This window comes from Pongo pygmaeus, chromosome 13 (assembly GCF_028885625.2).
Source record: "Pongo pygmaeus isolate AG05252 chromosome 13, NHGRI_mPonPyg2-v2.0_pri, whole genome shotgun sequence".
Taxonomy (NCBI): Eukaryota; Metazoa; Chordata; class Mammalia; order Primates; family Hominidae; genus Pongo; species Pongo pygmaeus.
In genome coordinates, this window is record NC_072386.2 from 23,083,402 (window position 1) to 23,110,199 (window position 26,798).

At 45.9% G+C, this 26,798-nt stretch overlaps 1 protein-coding gene and 1 pseudogene across 2 annotated transcripts in view; both read left to right on the forward strand.

The window, feature by feature from the left end:
* The first annotated feature begins 1,925 nt into the window (after positions 1–1,925).
* The window catches only part of DCAF12 (DDB1 and CUL4 associated factor 12), a 39,687-nt gene continuing 14,814 nt past the window's right edge, over positions 1,926–26,798 (forward strand). The window contains exons 1-4 of one of the 2 annotated variants that reach the window (XM_054502797.2): positions 1,926–2,103; positions 4,055–4,309; positions 22,166–22,372; positions 23,236–23,296. In XM_054502797.2, the coding sequence (XP_054358772.1) occupies positions 2,080–2,103; positions 4,055–4,309; positions 22,166–22,372; positions 23,236–23,296 (547 nt within the window). In that variant the 5' untranslated portion in view covers positions 1,926–2,079. Of the gene's footprint in view, positions 3,015–4,054; positions 4,310–22,165; positions 22,373–23,235; positions 23,297–26,798 lie in introns of both variants that reach the window. The other variant, XM_054502795.2, reaches the window with a different exon arrangement.
* Positions 19,747–20,537, forward strand: LOC134737945 (tubulin beta chain-like; annotated as a pseudogene).

Below are 26,798 nucleotides of genomic sequence, written 5' to 3' on the forward strand. Positions count from 1 at the left end.
TTGCCATGTCTGCAGAACAAAGAGAAGGTTGGAAGTTTTATAAAAAGGAAAAGTGTTACGTATTGCTCTTCAAGAAAGTTCATTGGCACTAGTAAGGTTTTGGGGAGCTGGCAAGTTTTGACTGGTAAGTGAAGGCAATAAGTAAAACTATTTCTGAGAGTCACAGTAGGTTGTTTTAACAGCTATTAGATAAAACTGCTTTCAGATTACAGCAGGCAGTTTCAGCAGTGAGGCTCACTAAGAATGCCATTCTTGGAGTAGTTACATGCCCTGAGTACTTCTTCCCCCAGCCACTCTACTACTTTATTATTGTTATCGTTATTATTTTATTATTTTATTTTTTAGACAGGGTCTTGCTCTGTCACCCTGGCTGGAGTCCAGTGGCATGATCTCAGCTCACTGCAACCCAGCTACTCAGGAGGCTGGTCTCAAACTCCTGACCTCAGGTGATTGGCCCAACTCGGCCTCCCAATGTGCTGGGATTACAGGCGTGAGCCACCGCACCTGGCCTGCAGTCTTTTAAAGGCAATTGTCAATTAAATTTCCAAAATGGACTTTTATTCTGTTATTTGAATAGAAATGGTGAGATCTTGGCCAGGCGTGGTGGCTCATGCCTGTAATCCTAGCACTTTTGGAGGCCGAGGTGGGCGGATCACCTGGGGTCAGGATTTTGAGACCAGCCTGGCCAACATGGCGAAACCCCATCTCTACTAAAAATACAAAAATTAGTGGGCAACCATCCTGGCTAACATGGTGAAAACCCATCTCTACTAAAAATACAAAAAATTAGCCAGGCGTGGTGGTGGGCGCCTGTAGTCTCAGCTATTCGGGAAGCTGAGCCAGGAGAATGGCGTGAACCCGGGAGGCAGAGCCTGCAGTGAGCCGAGATCGCACCACTGCACTCCATCCTGGGCAACAAAGCGAGACTCCGTCTCAAAAAAGAAAAAAAAAAATTAGCTGGGCAACGTGGTGAGCACCTGTAATCTGAGCTACTCAGGAGGCTGAGGTAGGAGAATCACTTGAACCCAGGAAGCAGAGGTTGCAGTGAGCCGAGATCGTGCCACTGCACTCCAGCCTAGGCTACAGAGTGAGGCTCCATCTCAAAAAAAAAAAAAAAAGAAATGGCGAGCTCTGCTATAAGGTGCATTTGGGGGTGGTTCCTGGGATGTGAAGATGAAGTAAAGGAACTTTGAGAAAGAGACTGCAGCAGTGCCCAGTGTGCCCCTCTTGGCACTAACAGCCCAATCTGAGCCTAGAGATTCTCAAAGGATTCCAGACTCTTGCCCAAGGGCTCCTGAGTCATCCAGAGCATTGCGGGGCAAGACAGAATTAGAACAGACTCAAAAAAGAAAGCTGACCCACTCCTGACCCACTCACTATGTGCATATCCCTAAAGGGACAGGCCTGACCAAATAAGATGGAGCTGTCTTTCCCAAGACATTAGGGGTTAGTGGCAGGAGACCCTGCTTCAATCTGGTCTTTGATTCGGCTTGGAAAACAAATCCAAATCTCCTTGTTGACAGAACTTGAGATGGTCCAACAGAGTTCCTTGGAGGTATAAGGCCTGAGGCCTGAAGCCTGAAGCCTGAAAGGGACCAGCAGGTAACTGGGCACCACAGCCTGAGGCCAATCAGCCCCAAGCAAGAGCATCCTGCTTCCTCAGAGGGTTTGTTTGCTTGAGGAAAGTGAAGGCTGGCAATCATATTCCTTCAGGATCTTCCAAAAATGTTGGCAAGGGTGATCCTGATGAAGCCCCCTTGTTTGGAGGCCAATGCCAGCTCTAACTGGACTGGCAAGCCAAAAATGACCACTCTCTTTCCTGTAGTTCAGAATTCCCGACCTGCCCTAATGGAGACGCAACCTGAATCCAAGAGTGAGGCAGGCAGCGACAGATAAGTTACAGCGTGATGCCTACTTCATAAAGCACAAAAGACCATGTGGTTTAGATGGCAGGTCATGGAAATCTAAAGGGAATGGTGAAGTTGCACCGTAAGGGGAAGGTGACTGAGGGGCTGAAACTGACTGAGGGGCTGAAGCAGTTCGGACAGGAGAAAGGATCAGGAGGAGACAGAGCGGAGAATGAAGCCTCAGGGCTACCGAGCGGTGGGAAGAGGGTAGCCAGAGACTCGTAGGGCGGCCTGGGTTGGTTGTGCTGGGCAGGTTCTCAGTGGTGGGAAAGTCTGGCCACACTGCCCTGGCTTCCTGACTGGACTTCATCTCGAGGGTGGGAGCGGTTTCTGCCCCCCACCCCCACCCCCCTGTCCAGCCCTTGGAGCCAGGGCACGGTTTGTGACAGATTCAGGGAAACGTTTGGTGCCAGAAGGGAGGTAACCGGTGGCGGATACCGGGTTAAGGCCTGCACTAGGGAGGATTCCTTCCCCCAGCAGCGCTGGTGGTCCTCACTTCCGGGTGCCTGCGGATAGGCGGGCTGGGGTCGGTGGTCGGCGGCCAGAAGCTAGATTCCCTTGGCCCCAGCTCGTCCACTTCCATCCAGCGGCTGCCAAACAACCGTTGAAAATGGCCTGGCGGCGTCCGGGCAACACCAGCGAACTATCTTCCAACCCCTAGATCCCGCCCCTCTCGTTCCGGCGGTGTTTCCTTGGCGACGCTGTCCGAAGTGCGGCTGCGCAAGGGTGACGGCGCGCGAGCAAGGGGGAGGAGGTGTTTTGGTTCTAGCCGCTCGCCGTCCTTTTAGGCTCTGCCGTCGGAAAGCCTCTCATTCTCGCTTCCCCTTCCCTTTCCCGGCCCAAGTCTTTCCTCTCTCTTTCGTTTCTTTCCGCCTGTCTTTTTTCTGCTGCCGCTCCGGGTCCGGGCCATTTTCCGGGCCGGGCGCACTAAGGTGCGCGGCCCCGGGGCCCAGTATATGACCCGCCGTCCTGCTATCCCTCGCTTCCCCCGCCCCATGTGGCTGCGGGGCCGCGGCGGCGCTGCCCACTATGGCCCGGAAAGTAGTTAGCAGGAAGCGGAAGGCGCCCGCCTCGCCGGGAGCTGGGAGCGACGCTCAGGGCCCGCAGGTGAGGGTTGAGAGGCCGGCACCTGGGTGGTGAGGCCGAGGAACCAAGATGGGCTTAGGGTCCGCAGATCCTGCGACAGGAATCGGGGTCCAAGGTCTGCAGTCAGAGTCAGCACTGGACCCTCATTAACTGGAGGGCAGATAGGCCAGGGCGGTGAGGAGCCAAAGGGGAACTCAGCAATGGGACATAATCCGCGGGAGGCCTGCATTCGTGGATAGGGCTTGAAAAGAAACCAGAATCTTGGCTTTGGAGGAAGGGGAAACCGAAGTGAAGGGAATGGGAAACAAACTCTGGTAGAGTGAACTCTACCTTCCATGGGCCCTAGGAAGCTGGGATGATTGCGTCCCTCCTGGAAGAAAGAAGTCTCCCTATATGTATACCCAACCCTGAGCTGGGCCTTTTGGCGTTTGGACCCCAAAAGAAACAACAGTTTCCAGGTATCATCTCTATACCGTCCCCTTTGGAGAGGAAGGCCTTCTTGGACATAGATATGGCCTCTGATTTCCCGGGGGCCTACAACCCCGTTGGTGGTTGATTTTTCGAATTCTGCAACTGCCTGGAGCGCGGGCATGATGACAGAGGAACGGTCATTGATGATGCATCCCTGGAAGACCTGGGAGCCAGGTCTGGCTCCTTGGACTGTATCTTCCGTGCTCCAGTGGGAGTACAGACTAAGAGGGAGAAGGGGGCTGGGTAGAGATGCAGCCCATGTCGGTATGGGAATCACTCGACCTCTCATTTCCTTCAGTCTTTCACTCCTAAAATGTCTAGTAAACCTTTTAGTCTGTTCTATTCTGCGTTCATTCCCTTGACTTTCAGCCCTTGTAATTCACATAGGTAAGTTTGTGAGCAACATCTTTTTAATGTTGGAAGAGTTAAACGACTTTCTGGATTGAGATTCTTGTTCTCTAGTATTTGTATTTGTGTTGTTTGTAAATTCTGCAGTATGAGTTATGAGTTGTTGGTGATTTCTGTAATACAGTAGGATCTGTTCTGAAGAAGAGTAACCAAAGCCCTGATTTCTAATGTTGTTTCCACAGTTTGGCTGGGATCACTCGCTTCACAAAAGGAAAAGACTTCCTCCTGTGAAGAGATCCTTAGTATACTACTTGAAGAACCGCGAAGTCAGGCTACAGAATGAAACCAGCTACTCTCGAGTGTTGCATGGTTATGCAGCACAGCAACTTCCCAGTCTCCTGAAGGAGAGAGAGTTTCACCTTGGGACCCTTAATAAAGTGTTTGCATCTCAGTGGTTGAATCATAGGCAAGTGGTGTGTGGCACAAAATGCAACACGGTAAGTGGCTGGGGGGATGTGACCTCTCTCCTAGGTCGTGGATATATTGCTCCACTTGCTCTAGAACCTCTGCTAGTTTTCCCATCTGTTTCTTTTAGGAGGGACTTGCCTTACTCTCCTTTCCATTCTTTCCCGTTGGTGACTTCTTCCTCTTTTTGTGCTCCTTTTTTTACTCATACATTTCTTTTCTGATAAGTCTTCAAAGGAGTGTATTTTTTTAGGCCCTCTCTGGATGTGCTGCTTCTAGAGGGTTATTTGTTTGTTTGTTTTTGCCTCATCTTTTTATGCTGGTTTTTAAGTCATAGGCCTCAAAGGAAAGACTTAAGAAATAATGACGCTTAGAGCATCATTCAGGATACATAATAGTGAAAACAGCCTAAGAACGTATGTCGAAGTATTTAAAATAGCACACTTGGCTGTTTTTTAGTGAACAGAATCTAAAAATGTATAAGCTGAAATATGAGAAATACATGAACTGTTTCCTATAAGGAAGGCAGAGAATGTGTGTCTGGTAGTATATTTCAGAGTATAAGCATTAGCTCTTTGGAAAGTAGCCTTTTTAAGAGTGAATAGAAAGACAGTTATAAATGAATGAAATGAAAAATTTCTCAGTAAGCTTATAACCAACCCAATTATAGGCCAGGATAAAATAAGTCAAAGAGTAAAATAAGTCAGAGTCCACGAATAGCATGATGTCAGAGGACTGGCAAATGAAAAGAGGCAGGGCCTAGGGCCTAGGGGTGCGAAATGATTACCCCCAGCCCTCCCTCCGTTTTCACCTCACCCTGTGTGAATGGACAAGTAATGTCATAATGTGTGAGTAAATTGACCCTGGACTGAAACACATTTTGGATCATTAAAAGAGAGAAAATTGCTCTAGATCAAGAAAGTCTTAAGTGCTAGGAGAAGTGTCTGTTTATAAAGGACAGAGGCAAAAATTTAAACAGTTTTAAGGAAGGAAATAATACCATGGTGGTTGGTCTGTTTATAAAGGACATAGGCAAAAATTTAAACAGTTTTGAGGAAGGAAATAATACCATGGTGGTTGGGGCCAACCTTTCGTTTCCTCTTCTGTTGAGAGTCGCTTGTCTTACACAGAAGCCTTTCAAAACTAAGTGGTGGCAACAGGCCTCCACAGAACTTCCTTTTCTTGGTCTCTCCAGCTGCCCACTCATGGTTAAGAACTGTCATCCTTGTCACTTGGAGTAGAAAAAGAGTCTCCTGCTTGGAAGAGTTCATTCCACTCCCTGCACGTGCATCATAGTGTTTAGCATAGCAAATATTAGTGAATTGTAAACTGAATTAATCATCATAGCCTCTTGCTTCTTGAAGTTATTGACAGTATTTTGAAGGCGAGCATAATAAGTAATAATTTAACCTACTCTTAATTCCTACCTCTTTCTGTCTTCCTACATCCTCATAACCTAGTGTTTGGGGCAAGGGGAGCTGTTTTCATTTTATAGTTAGTATTTGTTTGTTTTTGCTTAGCTTCCAGAACCAAAGCAGGGAACTAGGAATAGTGCTCTTCTCTGAACTTTGTGACACTGGGCAAATGATTCCCTTATTTGTGCTTTTGTTTTTGCATCTGCAAAATGGGAGTGATAATATCTGGTGCTAAGAAGGTGTCTGCATGCATCTGGGAAATATTCTAAGTGAGCAATATCTTACTTATTTAGAAGTACTAGTAGCGGTAAAAATGATTCCATAACCTTTTCCCACAATTTGAAGAGAGGAAAATTATTTAAAAATTGGAACTGTCTTTAGATAATGTGTGAAGATTTCAGAGGTGGGAGAGATTATGTTGTATTCTCAATAGTAAAGTTTGATGTAGAATGTCCCTGTGCTGTGGGCTAACAATCAAACTAGGGCAGTCATTCAATCCCCAAATTTCTTGGCCCATCTAGCACAGCAGTAACAGCAAGGATAGCCAACTGTTGTTTTTATCATTAATAACAATACAGTCATATTTTTACTCAACTACTTAAGTAGAGGTGGTATAACCTTAATTAGAACATGGATCTGGCAGCTGGGATGGGTTAGGTATATGTTCGTGGTTTAGACTTATGCAAATTCAGATTGGCTGCGGAGCCAGACAGAAAAGCTAAGTGAAGAAAAGTTTGCTAGGCACAAGACATTAAGGAGTAGTAGGGACTACAAAGAACTACAGAAGGCATTCTTGACTTCAACCAACTGTTACCGTGTAGGAATTTGAGCCTAGTGTTAAAAAGATTTTCTTTCGCAGGGCAAGGTGGCTCACACCTGTAATCTCAGCACTTTGGAAGGCCAAGGTGGGCGGATCACCTGAGGTCAGGAGTTCAAGACCAGCCTGGCCAACATGGTGAAACCCTGTCTCTACAAAAGTACAAACAAATTAGCGGGGCATGATGGTGGGTGCCTGTAATCCCAGCTACTCGGAAGGCTGAGGCAGGAGAATTGCTTGAACCCGGGAGGCGGAGGTTGTAGTGAGCTGAGATTGCGCCATTCTACTCCAGCCTGGGCAACAGAGTGAGACTCCGTCTCAAAAAAAAAAAAAAAAAAAAATTGATACTAATGTCTTGAACCTATATAACTGGAAAGATGGCAGGGTGAATGTTAAGGAACAGATTTGGGTTTTGTCCTTTTCATCAATTAGTTGAAGCTTGGCAGAGAGTAAGGATTGAAGTTAGTGATTTGGCAGTCGTTTATGTAGAAGGAATTATTGAAATTGTTACATTTCCATGGGAAAGACAGTAGAGAGCAGGCATTCCTGGCTTGAGTTGTGTAAACTTTCCCTAAAATTGCAAAGTTTTGATTATATGTGTACTTTCTGGGCAAGATTTTGGGGGGGTGGTGTGGGAAGTCGTTCTTAGTTTTTGTCCTTAGATTTTCAAAGAGAGTACTATGAGCCAAAAATGGTTAAGAACCACTGATACTGACAGATAAGCTAAGGAGAGAACCTTGGAAAACATGTACATTTACAGGGCAAGAAGAACTGCTGCGGGGGAGCAGGGAACTCAGGAGAACCAGGAGAATACAGAAAAGAATTCAAGAAAGGAGGATTTTATTTTTGTTTTTTTGTGTTTTGTTTTTTTTTTTTTTGAGACAGAGTCTCGCTCTGTCTCCAGGTTGGAGTGCAGTGGCGCGATCTCGGCTCACTGCAACCCCTGCCTCCTGGGTTCAAGCGATTCTCCCGCCTCAGCCTCCCGAGTAGCTGGGATTACAGGTACGTGCCACCACGCCCAGCTAATTTTTGTATTTTTAGTGGAGATAGGGTTTCACCATGTTGGCCAGGATGGTCTCGATCTTCTGACCTCGTGATCCGCCTGCCTCGGCCTCCCAAAGTGCTGGGATTACAGGCATGAGCCACCGCGCCTGGCCGAAAAGAGGACTCTTGAAGGGGCTGGGGGTGGGGTGTGATTTGAGGAGAAGGATGGCAATCGGCAGAGTGATGATCTACACAGTTGGAGGTATTTAATTTTGGATGTGAACTCTTACTTCCCATTGTCAGCACTCTCCAGTCAAAGACTACCAGGGACTGTTCTTATAGCAGAACAAGTCAGATATAGTTGCTTGTTGTACCTAGGAGAACCTTCACCATAGGGGAGTGAGGGACCCCTCGGTAAGAGTGCTGGAAAGGAGTTACAACACTGGGACTTGTTGCGCGTGATTTAGGGGAAGGCTTAAGGATATAGCACTTTGCTCCAGATGGATACTGTCACGACAGGGGCAAATTCTATGTTTGGGTATCTTAATCTTACCTAGCAGGAGGTTAAAGCTGTAATTGATAAAGATGAAACAGTCATTTATATTAGCCAGGTTAAGGGGATGTTTGATCTTTTTGTGGTTTAGTCAGTGTTCTTGGGTTTTTTGTTTGTTTGTTTTTTGAGTTGGAGTCTCGCTCTGTCGCTCAGGCTGGAGTACAGTGGCACAATCTTGGCTCACTGCAACCTCTGTCTCCCAGGTTCAAGTGATTCTCTCACCTCTGCCTCCCGAGTGGCTGGGACTACAGGCACATGCCACCACACACAGCTAATTTTCATATTTTTAGTAGAGACAGGGTTTCACCATGTTGGCCAGGCTGGTCTCGAACTCCTGACCTCAGGTGATCCACCCGCCTCGGCCTCCCAAAGTGCTGAGATTACAGGTGTGAGCCACCTTGCCTGGCCAGTGTTCTTGTTTTGGTCTGTGTTCAGGTATGATTATAGAGTGGTCTTGTTTTTGTCTTTATCACAGTTACAGAGTGGCCTTGTCTGATGTTGATATTCTCTGAAATTATTTATTTACACTAGGACACCAAGGCCTACCTGAGAGTATCAGGCTAACCCATTATGTCAGGGTTGCTTTGTTCTCTTTTTTTTTTCTTTTTTTTCCTTTTTTTTTTTTTTTTGAGACTGCGTCTTGCTGTGTTGCCCAGGCTGGAGTGCAGTGGCACGATCTTGGCTCACTGTAACCTCTGCCTCCGGTTCAAGCGATTCTTGTACCTCAGCCTTCCGACTAGCTGGGACTACAGGCGTGTACTACCATGCCTGGCCAATTTTTGTATTTTTAGTAGAGATGGGGTTTCACCATGCTGGCCAGGCTGGTCTCAAACGCCTGACCTCATGTAATCTGCCCACCTCAGCCTCCCAAAGTGCTGGGATTACAAACGTGAGCCACCATGCCCGGCCGCTTTGTTGTTTTTCAAGACAGCGTTTTGCACTCAGGGTGGAGTACAGTGGTGCAGTCATGGCTCACTGCAGCTTCAAATTCCTGGGCTCAAGGGATCCTCCTGCCCCAGAATCCTGAGTAGCTGGGACTATACCACATGCCATCATACCTGGCCTTTTTTTTTTTTTTTTTTGAGATAGACTTTCGTTCTTGTTGCCCAGGCTGAAGTGCAGTGGCTTGGTTTCAGCTCACTACAACCTCCGCCTCCCAGGTTGAAGTTATTCTCCTGCCTTAGCCTCTTGAGTAGCTGGGATTATAGGCGCCCACCACCAAGCCCGGCTAATTTTTTTTGTGTTTTTTAGTAGAGACAGGGTTTCACCATGTTGGCCAGTATTGGCTGGGCATGGTGGCTCATGACTGTAATCCAGCACTTTGGGAAGCCGAGACAGGAAGATCACTTGAGCCCAGAGATTCAAGACCAGCCTGGGCAATGTAGTGAGACCCCATCTCTACAAAATATTTAAGAATTAGCTGGGCATGGTGTCTTGTGCCTTTGGTCCTAGCTACTCAGGAGGCTGAAGTGGGAGGATGGCTTGAGTCTGGGAAGTGGAGGCTGCAGTTAAATGGGATTACACCACTGCACCCTAGCCTGGGTGACAGAGCATGACCCTGTCTCAAAAAAAAAAAAAAAAAAAAAAAAAAAACCGCAAAAGTACATATTATTTGTTGAAAGAAGAGCCTAAAAATGTTATACCCTTTCGCCTAAAATGTTCACACCTGAGAATTTTTCCAAAGGAAAAGTCGTTTTTAACAAGATAATAATTGGAAGCTACTTAATCTAAATACTAACAATCGAATACTTAAGTAAATAGTGATAAATCTGGATGGTATTATGCAGACATTAACATAATTATGGAGACTGTAACGTGCAAAGCATTCAATATGTTTAATGAAATGAGATACAAAATCCTGTCTCTGCTGATAATAGTTGTGCACAATTATAATATATATGTGATTGAAGACTAAACAGGAACCTGACAAACGAAAAACAGATTTTGAGAGAGAAGATTCTGAGTGATCTTTCTTGCATTTTAAATTTCTGTATTGTTGATAAAGTATTGTTTGTACAATAAACACTCATCTTTTAAAATTGTTGTTTCAGCTAGATGAACCTTGTGTTTTCTTATCCTAAAATGACGGTGAGAAGGACTGAAGTAGGGGCTCAAAAATACACTAGTAGAATATGCAACAAAAGGAGTTGCTCCTCTTAGTCACACAGTGAGTTTTTTGGAGCTCAAAATAGCCCCTGGAGAGGGCTCTTGATTCTCAGTGGGCAAATACACAACCATATGGTCCTGGTTCTCAAGTCTTAATGCTGTTACACTTAGGAAGTAAGTGTGAGATAAGAGAGATATTATTATTATTATTATTTTCTTTTTTGAGACAGGGTCTTACTCTGTTGCCCAGGCTGCAGTGCAGTGGCGCAATCTTGGCTCACTGCAACCTCCGCCTCCCAGGTTCAAGCGATTCTCCTGCCTCAGCCCCACCAAGTAGCTGGGATTACAGGCATGTGCCACCACACCCGGCTAGTTTTTGTATTTTTAGTAGAGACGGGGTCTTGCCATATTGGCCAGCCTGGTTTTGAACTCCTGACCTCAGGTGATCTGCCCACCTCTGCCTCCCAAAGTGCTGGGATTATACACATGACCCACCACGCCCGGCCATATTATCATTATTTAACACTATTGTTAAGAGTTTATAATCTTTTATACCAGATATGTAATTACAATCTCTGCTCTCCAGTAGTTTGCAAGTTAGGGATAAAGCTCCCTGTTAATTCTGAGTAGAAGGCCTTATACCTGGAAATGTCACCAGGGAACAAAAACCTGAAAGTTTCCTGTGTAGAGATTTTCTCCCGAATAACTTACACGTTAACTATTAGCATCCTTGAGTATATAGAAATCAGTTTCAGGCCGGGGGCAGTGGCTCACTCCTGTAATCCCAGCACTTTGGGAGGCTGAGGCAGGTGGGTCACTTGAGGCCAGGAGTTCGAGACCAGCCCGGCCAACATGGTGAAACCCCATCTCTACTAAAAACACAAAAATTAGCCGGGCATGATGCCGCATGCCTGTGGTCCCGGCTACTCGGGAGTCTGAGGCAGGACAATCGCTTGAACCCGGGAGGTGGAGGTTGTAGTGAACTGAGATTGTGCCACTGCACTTCAGCCTGGGCGACAGAGTGAGTCTTTTTTTCCATCTTGGAAAAAAAAACAAAAGAAATAAATCAATTTCCATCTTCTATAGGAAGAAATAAAGATTCTTATGAAATCAGACTATTGGACTAATCCTTTTATTTCCCCTTTCATTTTTCAGATTGGTATCACTTGGAAATAGGTGATGGAATTTATAAACATATAAAAGCAATACTAAATAGGGTTCTGATTTAACAGTCCAAGAATAATTTCTTTTTTTGTTTGTTTTTTTGAGACAGAGTTTTGCTCTTGTTGCCCAGGCTGGAGTGTGATGGCACGATCTCGGCTCACCGCAACCTCCGCCTCCTGGGTTCAAGCAGTTCTTCTGCCTCGGCCTCCCGAGTAGCTGGAATTACAGGCATGCGCCACCACACCCAGCTAATTTTGTATTTTTAGTGGAGATGGGGTTTCTCCACGTTGGTGAGGCTGGGCTCGAACTCCCAACCTCAGGTGATCCTCCCGCCTGGGCCTCCCAAAGTGCTGGGATTACAGGCGTGAGCCACTGCACCCAGCAAGAATTTCTTTTTAACAAATATTTGTTTAGATAGATGCTTAAGGTAGCTAAACCTCTGTTGTATGTTGTCAAAGTTTATGTGGTGACTTTGGTGGGTACTAGGTAAAATCAATGTGTCTTGCCAAAGCTGGCTTTTAGGACTCAGTCCATTTTTAACAGAGACCTCCAAAATCAAGTATTAGAGGCTGGGCGCGGTGGCTCACACCTGTAATGCCAGCACTTTGGCCGGCTGAGGCAGGCAGATCACAAGGTGAGGAGATCAAGACCATCCTGGCTAACATGGTAAAACCCCGTCTCTACTAAAAATACAAAAAATTAGCTGGGCGTGGTGGTGGGCACCTTTTTTTTTTGAGCTCCGTCTCAAAAAAAAAAAAATCAAGGATTAGAAATCAATTTACTGCTAGATATAAAGCTTATAAGAATTATGTCACTTAAATCCAAAGTAATTGTAAATCCTAATGTGGCCCTCCTTCCACGAAGTCATGATTCTGTGGCGAAACATCAGAATTCAAGACCTATTATGAAGTACCATTACTTATCTTAGCTAGCTAGTGGTGTAGCCCATCTTGTGTAGGAACAGTTTAGAGTCACAGCTCAGAGTGTCTAAGATCTTGGCATAGCGCAGATACGTGGATTGATTGATGATTGATTTTTGAGACGGAGTCTCGCTCTATTGCCCAGGCTGGAGTGTGGGGGCACGATCTCGGCTTACTGCAACCTCCCCCTCTTGAGTTCAAGCGATTCTTCTGCCTCATCCTCCCGAGTAGCTGGGATTACGCACCCGTCACTGTGCCCGGCTAATTTATGTATTTTTAGTAGAGATGGCATTTCGCCATGTTGGCCAGGGTGGTCTCAAACTTCTGACCTAGAGTGATCTGCCCCCCTCAGCCTCCCAAATGCTAGGATTACAGGCATGAGCCACCATGCCCGGCGGATTTATTTATTAATTTATTATTATTATTTGAGACAGAGTCTTGCCCTGTTGCCCAGGCTGAGTGGTGCCATCTTGGCTCACTACAACCTCCACCACCCGAGTTCAGGCGATTCTCCTGCTTCAGCCTCCCAAGTAGCTGGGACTACAGGTATGCACTGCCATGCCCGGCTAATTTTTGTATTTTTAATGGACACAGGGTTTCATTCACTGTGTTGGCCAGGCTGATCTCGAACTCCTGACCTCAAGTGATCTGCCTGCCTTGACTGCCCAAAGTGCTGGGATTACAGGTGTGAGCCACTGTACCCAGCCAGATTTGTTTATTTATTTGTATTATTTATTTATTTATTTATTTATTTTTGAGACGGACTCTCACTCTGTCGCCCAGGCTGGAGTTCAGTGGCGCGATCTCTGCAGCCTACCCCTCCTGGGTTCAAGTGATTCTCCTACCTCAGCCTCCCGAGTAACTGGGATTAAAGGCGACTGCCACCATGCCCGGCTAATTTTTATATTTTTAGTAGAGACAGGGTTTGCCATGTTTGCCAGGCTGGTCTTGAACTCCTGACCTCAGTTGATCTGCCCACCTCCCAAAGTGCTAGGATTACAGGCGTGAGCCACCGCACCCAGCCCTGGATTTATTTATTTAATTTTTTTCCTCCTTATGCCCCAGTACTAAGAGGAGGCCCTAGATTTCAATAAAAGAATGTTCATTGCCATGTTTTGTATTACTAAAAATTTGGACATGTCATAAATGTTCAATAATAGGGAATTAATTCAATTAATGTTAGTATATTCATGCAGTGAACTACCTTCTCGCCGTTAAAGGTATGTAGTGGCGAGGCTTGATGGCTCATGTCTGTAATCCCGCACTTTGGGAGGCTAAGGCGGGAGGATTGCCTGAGCCCAGGAGGGTTTTATTACAACATGGGCAACAAAGAGGGACCCTGTCTCTGTAATTAAAAAGGATGTACAGTAGTTCAAACTGTTCACCCATCACTATTTCCTCAGTGTAAGTTCCTAAAGTTGGTATTACAAGCTATATATATGTGTGTGTATATATATATATGTATATGGGGAGGCTGCAGAGACTATAGGCTCCTGCTACGTGTATATGTATACTTTTTTTTTTTTTTTTTTTTTTGAGACGAAGTCTTGCTCTGTCGCCAGGCTGGAGTGCGGTGGCGCTATCTCTGCTCACTGCAACCTCCGCTTCCCGGGTTCATGTAATTCTCCTGCCTCAGCCTCCCGAGTAGCTGGGACTACAGGTGCACGCCACCATGCCCAGCTCTTTTTTTTTTTTTTTGAAATGGAGTCTCACTCTGTGGCCCAGGCTGGAATACAATGGTATGATCTCAGCTCACTGCAGGCTCTGCCTCCTGGGTTCACGCCATTCTCCTGCCTCAGCCTCCCGAGTAGCTGGGACTACAGGCGCCCGCCACTGTGCCTGGCTGATTTTTTGTATTTTTAGTAGAGATGGGGTTTCACCGTGTTAGCCAGGATGGTCTCGATCTCCTGACCAGGTTATCCGCCCACCTCGGCCTCCCAAAGAGCTGGGATTACAGGTGTGAGCCACCGTGCTCAGCCGCCCAGCTAATTTCTGTATTTTTAGTAGAGATAGGGTTTCACCATGTTGGCCAGGATGGTCTCGATCTCCTGACCTCGTGATCCGCCCGCCTCGGCCTCCCAAAGTGCTGGGATTACAGGTGTGAGCCACCGCGCCCAGCCGCTATACATATTTTTAATGTTTGATACATATTGTCTGTCCATTCTCTGTTGTGTTTCTTGGTCTTGGCTCTCTCCTTTGCTCCTCCCCACTTTCTCAGATTGGGATAGTGAATAGATTCTTCTGCTTTGATTTCACTTGTCTTTCCTTTCCCCACCTCTCCACAGACTTAGGTTGCCCACCTGTCTTTTACTGACTGCAACATAGTGTGTCTTGTTGTCTGTGTGACCTGCATAGAATTACTTTCCTTTCTCATTGGGCTCCAGTCTGAAACACCCTTGAATTTTAGAAACATTGTAAGGTTCCCCCGTCCTCTTTTTTTTGTTTTTGTGTTTTTTGTTTTTAGAGGCAAGGTCTTGCTCTGTCACCCAGGGTGGAGGGCAATGGCACAATTATAGCTCACTGAAGCCTTGACCTCCTGGGCCCATGGGATCCTCGTGCTTCAGCCTCCCAAATAGCTGGGACTATAGGCTCCTGCTACCACATCTGACTCCTTTTTTTTAAGCCATCTTTGTCTTTGTGTACATTCATTTACATTTGTCTAGATACACATGAATGCATGCAGAGATAGACTCACTAGTCTTACATGTCTCTTTTCCCCACTGTCCTAGAATGTAAACTGCAGGGAGCCTGAGCCTCGAGCTTACCTTGCCGTGCTGCTAGTTTCTGGCAGGGATCCCAGTAGGTTAATGTGGAGCAGCCTCATTCTGGGAAATGTTACTGGAGCTGCATGAATCCTTGGACCCTTGTCAAAGAGCTTGGGAAGAGATTCTGTGGTAGCTCATCCACATCCCTGTTTCTTCCCATGAAGAAGCAGGATGGCTCTATCCTTCAAGTGGTTCATTGTCATTCCTTTGCAATAATGAGGGTGAGGTTGGGGGCACACTCTTAATTTAGCTAATTTTTGGATTTTTAGTAGAGACAGGGTTTCACCACATTGGCCAGGCTGGTCTCAAACTCCTGACCTCAGGTGATCCACCAGCCTCAGACTCCCAAAGTACTGGGATTACAGGCGTGAGCCACCGCGTCCAGCCAAGATCAACTTTTTAAGGTTCCACATGTAAGTGAGGCCATTCAGTATTCTGTACTTGGCGGCTTGTTTCACTTAACATAATGTTCTCTAGGTTCATCCATGTTGTCCAAAGGATTTCATTCTTTTTTATAGCTAAACAGTATTGCATTGTGTATCTGTGCCACATTTCTTTTTGAGACGGAGTATTTGCCCTGTCACCCAAGCTGGAGTGCAGTGGCGTGATCTCGGCTCGCTGCAAGCTCCGCCTCCCAGGTTCACGCCATTCTCCTGCCTCAGCCTCCTGAGTAGCTGGGACTACAGGTACCCACCACCACGCCCGGCTAATTTTTTGTATTTTTAGTAGAAACAGGGTTTCACTGTGTTAGCCAGGATGGTCTCAATCTCCTAACCTCATGATCCGCCTGCCGCGGCCTCCCAAAGTGCTGGGATTACAGGCATGAGCCACTGCGCCTGGCCTGTGCCACATTTTCTTTATGCATTTATTCATTGATGCACACTTATGCTGATTCCGTATCTTGGCTATTGTGAATAATGCTGCAGTAAACATGCAAATTCAGAAATGCCTAATGGAAGAGTTTTAGGGTAAGGCCTGGGAATTGTTTTTGTTTTGTAGTGTTTTGTATTGTTTTTTAAAGAAAATTCAGCCTGGGTGTGGTGGCTCATCCTTGTAATCCCAGCACTTTGGGAGGCTGAGATGAGTGGATCACTTGAGGTCAGGAGTTCGAGACCAGTCTGGCTAATATGGTGAAACCCTGTCTCTACTAAAAATTCAAAAATTAGCTGGGCACAGTGGTGTGCACCTGCCATCCCAGCGACTTGGGAGGCTGAGGCACGAGAATCACTTGAACCTGGGAGCCAAGATCACGCCACTGCATTCCAGCTTGGGTGACAGAGCTAGACTGTTTCAGAAAAAAATAAGAAAAAATTCAGGCCGCATACAGTGGCCCATGCCTGTAATCCCAGCACTTTCGGAGGCCAAAACAGGCAGATCACCTGAGGTGAGGAGTTTGAGACCAGCCTGGCCAACATGGTGAAACCCCATCTCTACTAAAAATACAAAAATTAGCCGGGCGTGGTGGCAGCCACCTGTAATCCCAGGTACTCAGCGAGGCTGAGGCAGGAGAATTGCTTGTACCCAGGAGGCAGAGGTTGTGGTGAGCCAAGATCATGCCATTGCACTCCAGCCTGGGCAACAAGAATGAGACTCTATCTCAAAAAATATTTTGATCAGCAGTTTGGGAATCCCTGGTCTAAAAGCTACATGTTACGGTTGCATTGTCTCACACAACACAAATACGTGAGTGGACAATTAATTTTGTTTCAGGAAATAATTTGAGGATTATCTGGTTAGAGATCATTTGTTTATTATTAGTTTGTTTGTTTATTTTTTGAGACAGAGTTTCACTCTTATTGCCCAGGTTGGAGTGCAATGGCGTGATCTCAGCTCACCTCAACCTCTGCCTCCCGGGTTCAAGCGATTCACCTCCCTCAGCCTCCCGAGTAGCTGGGATTACAGACATGTGCCACCACGCCTGGCTAATTTTGTATTTTTAGTAGAGACGAGGTTTCTCCATGTTGGTCAGGCTGGTCTCGAACTCCCAACCTCAGATGATCCGCCTGCCTCGGCCTCCCAAAGTACTGGGATTACAGGCGTGAGCCACCACACCCGGCCAGTATTTTTTATTTTTTGTTTTTGAGACAGATTCTCACTCTGTCGCCCAGGCTGGAGTGCAATGGTGTGATCTCAACTCATTGCAACCTCCACCTCCTGGGTCCAAGCAATTCTCCTGCCCCAGCCTCCCGAGTAGCTGGGATTACAGACTCACGCCACCACAACTGGCTGATTTTTGTATTTTTAGTAGAGACGGTTTTGTCATGTTGGCCAGGCTGGTCTTGAAGTCCTGACCCCAGGTGATCCGCCTGCCTTGGCCTCCCAAAGTGCTGGGATTACAGGCGTGAACCACCACGCTCAGCCTGCAATCATTTGTTTAAAAGGGTAAGAAACCTACTCACATTTATTGGAAAGACAAGTTCACAAACCCCAAGAACAAAGTATTACTGGATCTCAGAGAGAAGTGGAAACAGGAATTGAAAAGCCACTAGGAACCAAGGATGTCCATGTTTCCTGTCTTTTTTTTTTTCTTTTTGAGATGGAGTCTCACACTGTCACCCAGGCTGGAGTGCAATGGCACGATCTCGGCTCACTGCAATCTCTGCCTCCTGAGTTTAAGCAATTCTCCTGTCTCGGCCTCCCGAGTAGCTGGGATTATAGGCGCCCGCCACTACGTCCAGCTAATTTTTTTTTTTTTTTTTTTTTTTTGTATTTTTAGTAGAGATGGGGTTTCACCATGTTTGCCAGGCTAGTCTTGAACTCCTGACCTGAAGTGATCCACCCGCCTCGGCCTCCCTAAGTGCTGGGATTACAGGCATAAGCCACTGCGCCTGGCCCATGCTTCATGTCTTAAGTTTTCTTTTCTCCGAGGACTGGCTTTGGTAAAAAGTGGCCACCCAGGCAGTTTGGTCTAGTGCCACCAGCCAGTTACACATTCCCTAAAGAATCTGAATGGCCTAGTCCAATCTAGCCTTTGGACTGATTCTCCTGAAACTCCCTCTAGACTGTGCTGTGATCAGGGGGTCTAGGCTTATATCAAATAAAACAGCTACAGAGCCTCACCCTCACAGGGATGTGGGGGCCTACTACAGTAGTTGGGCAGGCCCTCTGAAAGGTGACTGTTGTAAATGCTTAAGTAGTTGCTGGGGCAAGATTGTAGAATCAAATAAGATAAATTCTCTGCACTTAGAACTGGAAGAGAGTTAATAGCTTTATGAGGAAGACAAATAAGTAAATATTTTAAATCAGTGCGATATGGTCTAAGTGTTGTGGGTAGAGGGATATCTTGGGAGCCTGCAAGAGAGGCACTTGATCAGCCTGGACATTTAGAGAGTAGTCCAAGAGGACATGTCTGAACTGAATCATGAAAAATAAGTACGTGTTGGCCAGGTAAAAGAGTAGGAGAGGCTGGGTGTGGTGGCTCACGCCTGTAATGCCAGCACTTTGGGAGGCTGAGGCAGGTGGATCACAAGGTCAGGAGTTCCAGACCAGCCTGGCCAATATGGTGAAACCCCATCTTTAGTAAAAATACAAAAATTAGCTAGGTGTGGTGGTGCACGCCTGTAGTCCCAGCTGCTCAGAGGGCTGAGGCAGGAGAATTGCTTGAATCCAGGAGGCAGAGGTTGCAGTGAGCCGAGATCATGCCACTGCACTCCAGCCTGGGTGACAGAGCAAGACTTGGTCTCAAAAAAAAAAAAAAAAAAACACAGAAAAGAATAGGAGAATCATTTCTGGCCTTGTGAACAGCATGAGCATGAAACAAAATAATTATATTTCATTGAAGAATTTTTCATGTATGATATTTAGAAGCAATTATTTCTAGAGTTTTATCTTCACGTCCATGGCAAGACGTGAAGATAGTAGGGGCTAGACTGAGGAGACTCTTGGATTGGTTTTGTTTTGTTTTGTTGAGGCAGGGTCTTGCTCTGTCACCCAGGTGGGAATGCAGTGGCACCATCATGGCTCACTGCAGCCTTGACCTCCTGGGCTCAAGTAGAGACAGGGTCTCACTGTGCTGCCCGAGCTGGTCATAAATTTCTGGGCTGAAGTAATACTTCTTCCTCAGCCTTCCAAAGTCTGGCCCCAAGGAGAATCTTAATGCCATGCTAAGTATCTGAGATTTAGGTGACGGGGAGTCATTGGATGTTTTTTAGTTGGGGACTGGCATGGGAAGATTTCCATTTTTAGGAAGTTGACTCTGCTTATAATAGAATAATTGTGATAGCGGTGTTGCCTGAAGGCACAAAGACTAATTGTGGTTGTCCAAGGAGAAGTGATGAGTGAGGAATCAGAGGAAGGAGCCAGCTGTAAGAATATTTAGGAGGTAGGTTAGGCAGGACTAAGATGATGGAAATGAGGGAGAAGGAGTAATCTAGGATAAAATCCACACTTGAGTGACAGGGTAGATAGTGGTGGTTTTAGGAAAGTGAGCAATTTGAGGAGCAAGGTTATTTGTTTTGGGCATATTCAGTTTCAGATGCTTGTGGGATGCATCAGCAATGATGCCAGTTAGGCAGGGAGTCTGCTGCTCTCAGGTAGTTGCCAGTTTGGGAGTGGTTTGTCCCCTTCTTCCCCCTGCTCCCACTCAGACTCTGACACTCTTCTAGCTACTCCTCTCTCTCTCTCTCTCTCTCTCTCTCTGTTTTTAATAAATATATATATTATATATATTTAAATATATAAAGTACATGTTATATATACATATATAATTATATATAATTTAAATATTTATATATGTATCCAGTGTAATGCCCCCACCCAAGGTGTTGGACATGGTGGTAGAGCCCTACAATGTCACCCTCTCAGTCCACCAACTCACAGAAAACACAGACGAAACCTTTTGCATTGATAAGGAAGCTCTCTAAGACATCTGCTTCCGACCCCTAAAGCTGCCCACACCCACCTACGGTGTCCTGAGCCACCTGGTGTCTGCACTGTGAGTGGGGTCACCACCTGCCTGAGCTTCCAGGGCCAGCTCAATGGCCATGAACATGGTCCTATTCCCCCGCTTGCACTTCTTCATGTCTGGACTCATCCAGACCATCCAGGACAGCCAGCAGTACTGAGCCCCAATGGTGCCTGAGCCCACCCAGCGGATGTTTGATGCCAAGAATATGATGGCTGCCTGAGACCCCACTCTGTGGCTGTTGCTTCGCAGCTGCCGTGTTCGGGGCTGTACGTGCATGGAGGAGGTGGATAAGTAAATGCTTAATCTCCAAAACAAGGACAGCAGCTACTTTGTTCATTGAATCCCCTACAAGGTGAAAACAGCTGTCTGTAACATCCCACCCTGGGGGCTAAAGATGGCTGCCACTGTCACTGGCAACAACACAGCCATCTAGGAGCTGTTCAGGTGCATCTCGGAACAGTTCACAGCCATATTCTGGCACAAAGCCTTCCTGCACTAGTACATGGGAAGTGGCATGGATGAGATGGAGTTCACTGAGGCTGTGAGCAGCATGAACGTGTCTGAGTACAGGATACCACAGCCAAGGAGGAGAGAGAGTTTGAGGAGTGGGCCTATGAGGAGGTGGCCTAGAGCCTTCTGTTCCTGGGTAAAGGGAAGAAGTGATGTGAACTTTTTATTCACCCATAGTCTGTACTGTGATAGCCATGTCTGTGTGTGCACTTGTTCTTCATGTCTTGACATCACAGCTCTAAAGACACTCCAATGAAACCATTTTCCTAGTGAAAAAAAAAAAATTATATATATATATAAAAACATATACATAAAATACATATATGTATTTGTTTGAGATAGGGTCTTGCTGTTTTGCCCAGGCTGGACTCAATTTGTGATCCTTATGCCTCAGCCTCCTGAGTAGCTAAGTAGTCGGGGCTACAGGCACTTGCCACCTTGTCCACCTCATTCATATATGTATATATATATATATATATATATTTTTTTTTTTTTTTTTTTTTTTTTTTTTTTTTTTTTGAGACCACGTCTCACGGTCTCACACTGTTGCCCAGGCTGGAGTGCAGTGGCTCGATCCCGGCTCACTGCAACCTCCGCCTCCTCGGTTCAAGCGATTGTTCTGCCTCAGCCTCCCGAGTAGCTGAGATTACAGGCATGTGCCACCATGCCCAGCTAATTTTGTAAGTTTAGTAGGATTTTCACCATGTTAGCCAGGCTGATCTCGAACTCTCAAGCTCTGGTGATCCACCCGCCTTGGCCTCCTGAAGTGCTGGCATTACAGGCGTGAGCCACTGCGCTCGGCCCTTTTTATATTTTAAACTTAAGACTCACCTAGTTTCTCCTTTCATATATCTTCTTTGTAAGCAGCAGGTTTATTTATGTAAAGGTTTGACATGTTTGGCCTCAACATGAGAATTGCTGACAGGATTTTATTTCAGCCTCTCAGGCTATAAGGTGTATCTGTTAGGGCAGATATTTCTCTCATTCATAGCTGTGTTCATAACACTTAGAACAGTACTGGCAAATAAGTGAGTGTCTGAAGGAATGAACTGTTGAATCACTGAAGAGTTTGACTCTTCTAAGGGCTGTCCTTTTGCTAAGACTGATTTTTCCATAAAGCATTTCTCTAAGTTGAATCTTGGAGGGTAAAGAGGTGGAAGAGAGCCTTTCAGGCAGAGGTAGCAGCAAGAGCAAAGGCAGGGAGGAATAGAACTGAATGGAATGTGTGTGTATAGAGAACAGCCATGAGATATTAATAATTCTTCCTTGTTGTATGTCTCTGGTCATTCCAGAAAACTTAGTAATATTAATAGTTATATTAGTAGCCATGATGTGTTCTGGGAATTGTGTTTCGTTTAAAAGTTCCTGTGCATGGTGTGGTTAGGTGAGGATTCAATGTATAAAATATGACCAAACTGACAGAAAACTGTGTTGGTCTTCCTCTTTGTGTCTGTGGCCAATAGAAGGCCTCTTGGAAACCTTCTCTGAATCCCAGGCAGAACTTACTGCTTCCTAATCTGTGTTCATGTAGCATATTTTTCTTATCTCTAATATTGTGTTATATTGACTTATTTCATGTTTCATGTCATTAGTAGTCCTGACCATGCCTTTAATAATTCCTAGGGTCTAACATGTGGTAGTTGTTAATTAAATGTTGATGAACAGTTGAACAAAAGGATGTTTATACCCTGTATTGGCCACGTTAAATCAGAACTGTGTTCAGCTTCTGTATCCATTTTTTCTTGTAGCTATTTGTCGTAGATGTCCAGACAAGCCAGATCACCAAGATCCCCATTCTGAAAGACCGGGAGCCTGGAGGTGTGACCCAGCAGGGCTGTGGTATCCATGCCATCGAGCTGAATCCTTCTAGAACACTGCTAGCCACTGGAGGAGACAACCCCAACAGTCTTGCCATCTATCGACTACCTACGCTGGATCCTGTGTGTGTAGGAGATGTAAGTTTTCCCAGTAGTTGTAGTTGGAGGGAGCCTTGTTTTTAAACGGGTCTCAGTGGTTAATATGGACCCTCCTCTCATCAGCCCAGAGTGGGGACTGGACTCCCCATAGGGCACAGTGTATGTTTGTTAAAGGGGCAAGCAGCACACCTCAGGGGCCAACAGTATTGGGTTGCTGTTTGAATCCATAGTGTCCACATACTTCCCATTGCCCATAGTCAGAGAGTAGCAGTTTACTAAATCATCCATTCATTCATCAGGCATTTATTGAGTCTTCTATGGCTAGGCGTTGTTTGAGACATAGCAGTGAACAGAACAGATAAAGCCCCTGTCCTCTTGAAGCCTACATTCTAGTGGAGGGTGACATATAGACCAAAATATAAACCATATAAACTAATATTTACCAGTAATACGTCAGAGTGTGATAAGTGCCATGGAGAAGAATAAAGGCAGCATAAAGGGACTGAGAGTAAGGTGGAGGATGCTGTATCACAAGATAAAGTTTCATTGATAGGATGACACTTGAGCAGGGAGACTTAAAGGAAATGAGGGTACAAGCCATATAGATGTCTAGATGTCTGGAGGAAGAGAGTTCCAGATAGAAGATGGGACCCAGAGGTAGAAGGCAAGAGCTATGTGTCCACTACCCACAGTAGTGCCAATTTCATTCCAGCTTTGAGCTCCTCAAGATAGAAGGTAAAGATTGATCGTTCTCTATGGGTTGAGACCACCAGAGATCAGAGTTGTAATTTCTACAAAAATATTTTCAGTCTGACTTGTATGCTTCTTCAGAGTTTATTACAATACTTATTTTACTAATTTCTTATTTTCCTCCCTGTACCTGTTACTCCCTGCTCTCCAAGGATGGACACAAGGACTGGATCTTTTCCATCGCATGGATCAGCGACACTATGGCAGTGTCTGGTAAAGTTGCCCTTTTATAGGGAGCTTTTGATGTGGCAGGGATTGGGGGCTAGAGATTGAAAAGGGGTAGTAGTGTGATGGGAAACAGCCCAGCCGGGCTCAGTGACTCACGCCTATAATCCTAGCACTTTGGGAGGCTGAGGTGGGTGGATCACTTGAGCCCAAGAATTCAAGACCAGCCTGGGCAACGTATGAGACCCCATCTCTACATTTTTTTTTTTAATTAGTTGAGTGTGGTACTGCATACCTGTTGTCCCAGGTACTCAGAAGGTTAAGGCAGGAGGATTGCTTGAGCCCAGGAGAACCAGGCTGCATCAAGCTGTGATCGTGCCACTGCACTCCAGCCTACATGACAGAGGGTGACCCTGTAGAATAATAATTTTTTATTTAGTGTAAAATTGATACACATTTATTGTAAGAAAATTTTAAAATATAGGCCGGGTGTGGTGGCTCACACCTGTAATCCCAGCACTTTGGGAGGCCGAGGTGGGTGGATTATGAGGTCAGGAGTTCGAGACCAGGCTGGCCAGCATGGTGAAACCCTGTCTCTACTAAAAGTACAAAAAATTAGCTGAGTGTGGTCATGGGCGCTTGAGTTCCAGCTACTCAGGAGACTGAGGCAGGAGAATTGCTTGAACCCAGCAGGCAGAGGTTGCAGTGAGCTGAGATCGCGCCACTGCACTCTAGCCTGAGCAACAGCGTGAGACTCCATCTCAAAAAAAAAAAATGGATAGATAGATAAGATAGATAGATAAAAAAGGAAGTAAGGACCACCCACAAGATCTCTATCCAGAGATAACCACTTTTTTTGTGGGTTGTTTTGTTTTCTTTTTGAGACAATGTCTCATTTTGTCACCCAGGCTTGAGTACAGTAGCACGATCGTAGCTCACTGCATCCTTGACCTCTTGGGCTCAAGTGATCCTTCTGCCTCAGGCTCACAGGTAGCTGGGACTATAGGCACACACCATCACACCCAGCTAGTAATAACCACTGTTGACATTTTAAAATATAACTTGCTAGTCTTTTTTTTAGTAACTTTTTTCTTTTCCTTTAGACACAGGGTCTTGCTGTATCGCCCGGGCTGGAGTGCAGTGGCACCATCATGGCTCACTGCAGCCTTGAGCTACTGGGCTCAAGCTATCCTCCTGCCTCAGCCTCCCAAAGTGCTTAGATTATACAGGCATAAGCCACTGCACCCAGCCTTAGTATGATTTTTTTTTTTTTTTTTTTTTTGAGACAGAGTCTCACTCTGTCTTCCAAGCTGGAGTGCAGTACCACGACCTCAGCTCACCACAACCTCCGCTTCCCAGGTTCAAGTGATTCCCCTGCTTCAGCCTCCCTAGTAGCTGGGATTACAGGCGCTCACCACCACGCCAGGCTAATTTTTCTATTTTTAGTAGAGATGGGGTTTCACCATATTGGCCAGGCTGGTCTCAAACTCCTGACCTCAGTGATTCGCCTGCCTCTTTTGGCCCATATTTTTTAGTTGGTTAATATGAGATCATTTAGAAGATGTATATATAGAATTCTTTGTGAAATTCTTTCTTTCTTTTTTTTTTGGAGACGGAGTCTTGCCATGTTGCCCAGGCTAAAGTGCAATGGTGCAATCTTGGCTCACTGCAACCTCCGCCTCCTGGGTTCAAGCCCTTCTCCCTGCCTCAGCCTCCTGAGTAGCTGGGATTACAGGTGCCCACCACCACGCCTGGCTAATTTTTGTATTTTTTAGTAGAGATGGGGTTTTCCCATGTTGGCCAGGCTGGTCTTGAACGCCTGACCTCAGTTGATCCGCCTGCCTTGGCCTCCTAAAATGCTGGGATTACAGGCATGAGACACTGCACCTGGCCTCATTTTATTACACTTTAAAATTTTCATAATAAAACTTTGATGGGGTAAGTGAGATCACACTGTACACAAAGTAATCTTCTGAAACACAATTATCTAATTTTCTCACTCTGATGCTCAAATCTTTGAGAGACTTTTTAGTATCTGTAAGATAAAAAACAAATTTTATAGCACAGCATACAAGGCCCACGCCCATCTTTCCAACTTTGTCTCTCATAGCTTCCATGCTTGCACCCCATAATCCAGCATAACAAACCATGTCTAGTTCTCCAGATGTGCCCTTGTCTCTGTGGCCTTTTCTAATTTCACATAATTAACATTCTACTTTCAATTGATGTACTGTCATTTTAGATGTTTTTTTCTTTTCTTTTAATTTTTGAGACAGAGTCTCGCTCTGTCGCCCAGGCTGGAGTGCATCTTGGCTCACTGCAACTTCAGCCTCCCAGATTCAAACACTTCTCTTGCCTCGGCCTCCCAAGTAGCTGGGACTACAGGTGCGTGCCACTGTGCCTGGGTAATTTTTGTATTTTTGGTAGAGACAGGGTTTCACCATGTTGGCCAGGCTGGTCTCAAACTCCTGACTTCAAGTGATCTGCCTGCATCGGCCTCCCACAGTGCTGGAATTTCAGGCATGAGCCACTGCGCCTGGCCTAAATGTTTTTTTCTATGAAGTGTTCAGGAGATTAGCAGTGTGGGAAGGGCACCTTCTTGGTCTCAAAGGAGAACTGGCAAATAACTTTACTAGAAAAAGAATTTTAAAACACATTTTCGTTGTTGTTGTTGTTGTTGTTGTTGTTGTTGAGACAGGGTCTCACTCTGTTACCTAGGCTGGAGTGCAGTGTGTGATTATTGCTCACTGCAACCTCGAACTCCCAGGATTAAGAGATCCCCTCAAGTAGCTGGGACTACAGGCACACATCACCATACCCGGTTAATTATTTCTATTTTTTATAGAGACTGGGTCTCGCTTTGTTGCCAAGGCTGCTGTCGAACTCCTAGGCTCAAGCGATCCTCCCACTTCAGCCTTTCGAAGTGCTGGGATTACAGGCATGAGCCACTGTGCCCAGCCTAAAACATAATTTCTTGATACTCCGTTTTATGGATATAATATAACCCTATTGTTGAACATACTGAGTGTTCCGAATAAACATCTTTGTATATGAGTATTGTGATAGTGGATTGTTTCTGAATGGGAATATAAACTTACTTTTTATTTTTGTTTGTTTCTCTTTTTTTGTGAGATGGAGTCCTCCTCTGTCGCCCAGCTGGAGTGCAGAGGCCATGTCTTAGCTCACTGCAACCTCCGCCTCCCAGGTTCAAGCGATTCTCCTGCCTCAGCCTTCTGAGCTGGGACTACAGGCGCATGCCACCACGCCGGGCTGGTTTGTCTTTTTAGTAGAGATGGCTTACAACATGTTGGCCAGGTTGGTCTTGAACTCCTGACCTCGTGATCCACCCGCCTCGGCCTCCTAAAGTGCCGGGATTACAGGCATGAGCCACTGCGCCCAGCTGTTGTTTCTCTTTTTTTTTTTTTTTTTGGAGTTAAGGTCTCGCTCTGTCACCCAGGATGGAGTGCAGTGGCGTGATCATGGCTCACTGCAGCCTTGACCTCCCAGTCTCAAACAATCCTCCTGTCTCAGCACCCCACCCCTGTCCCTG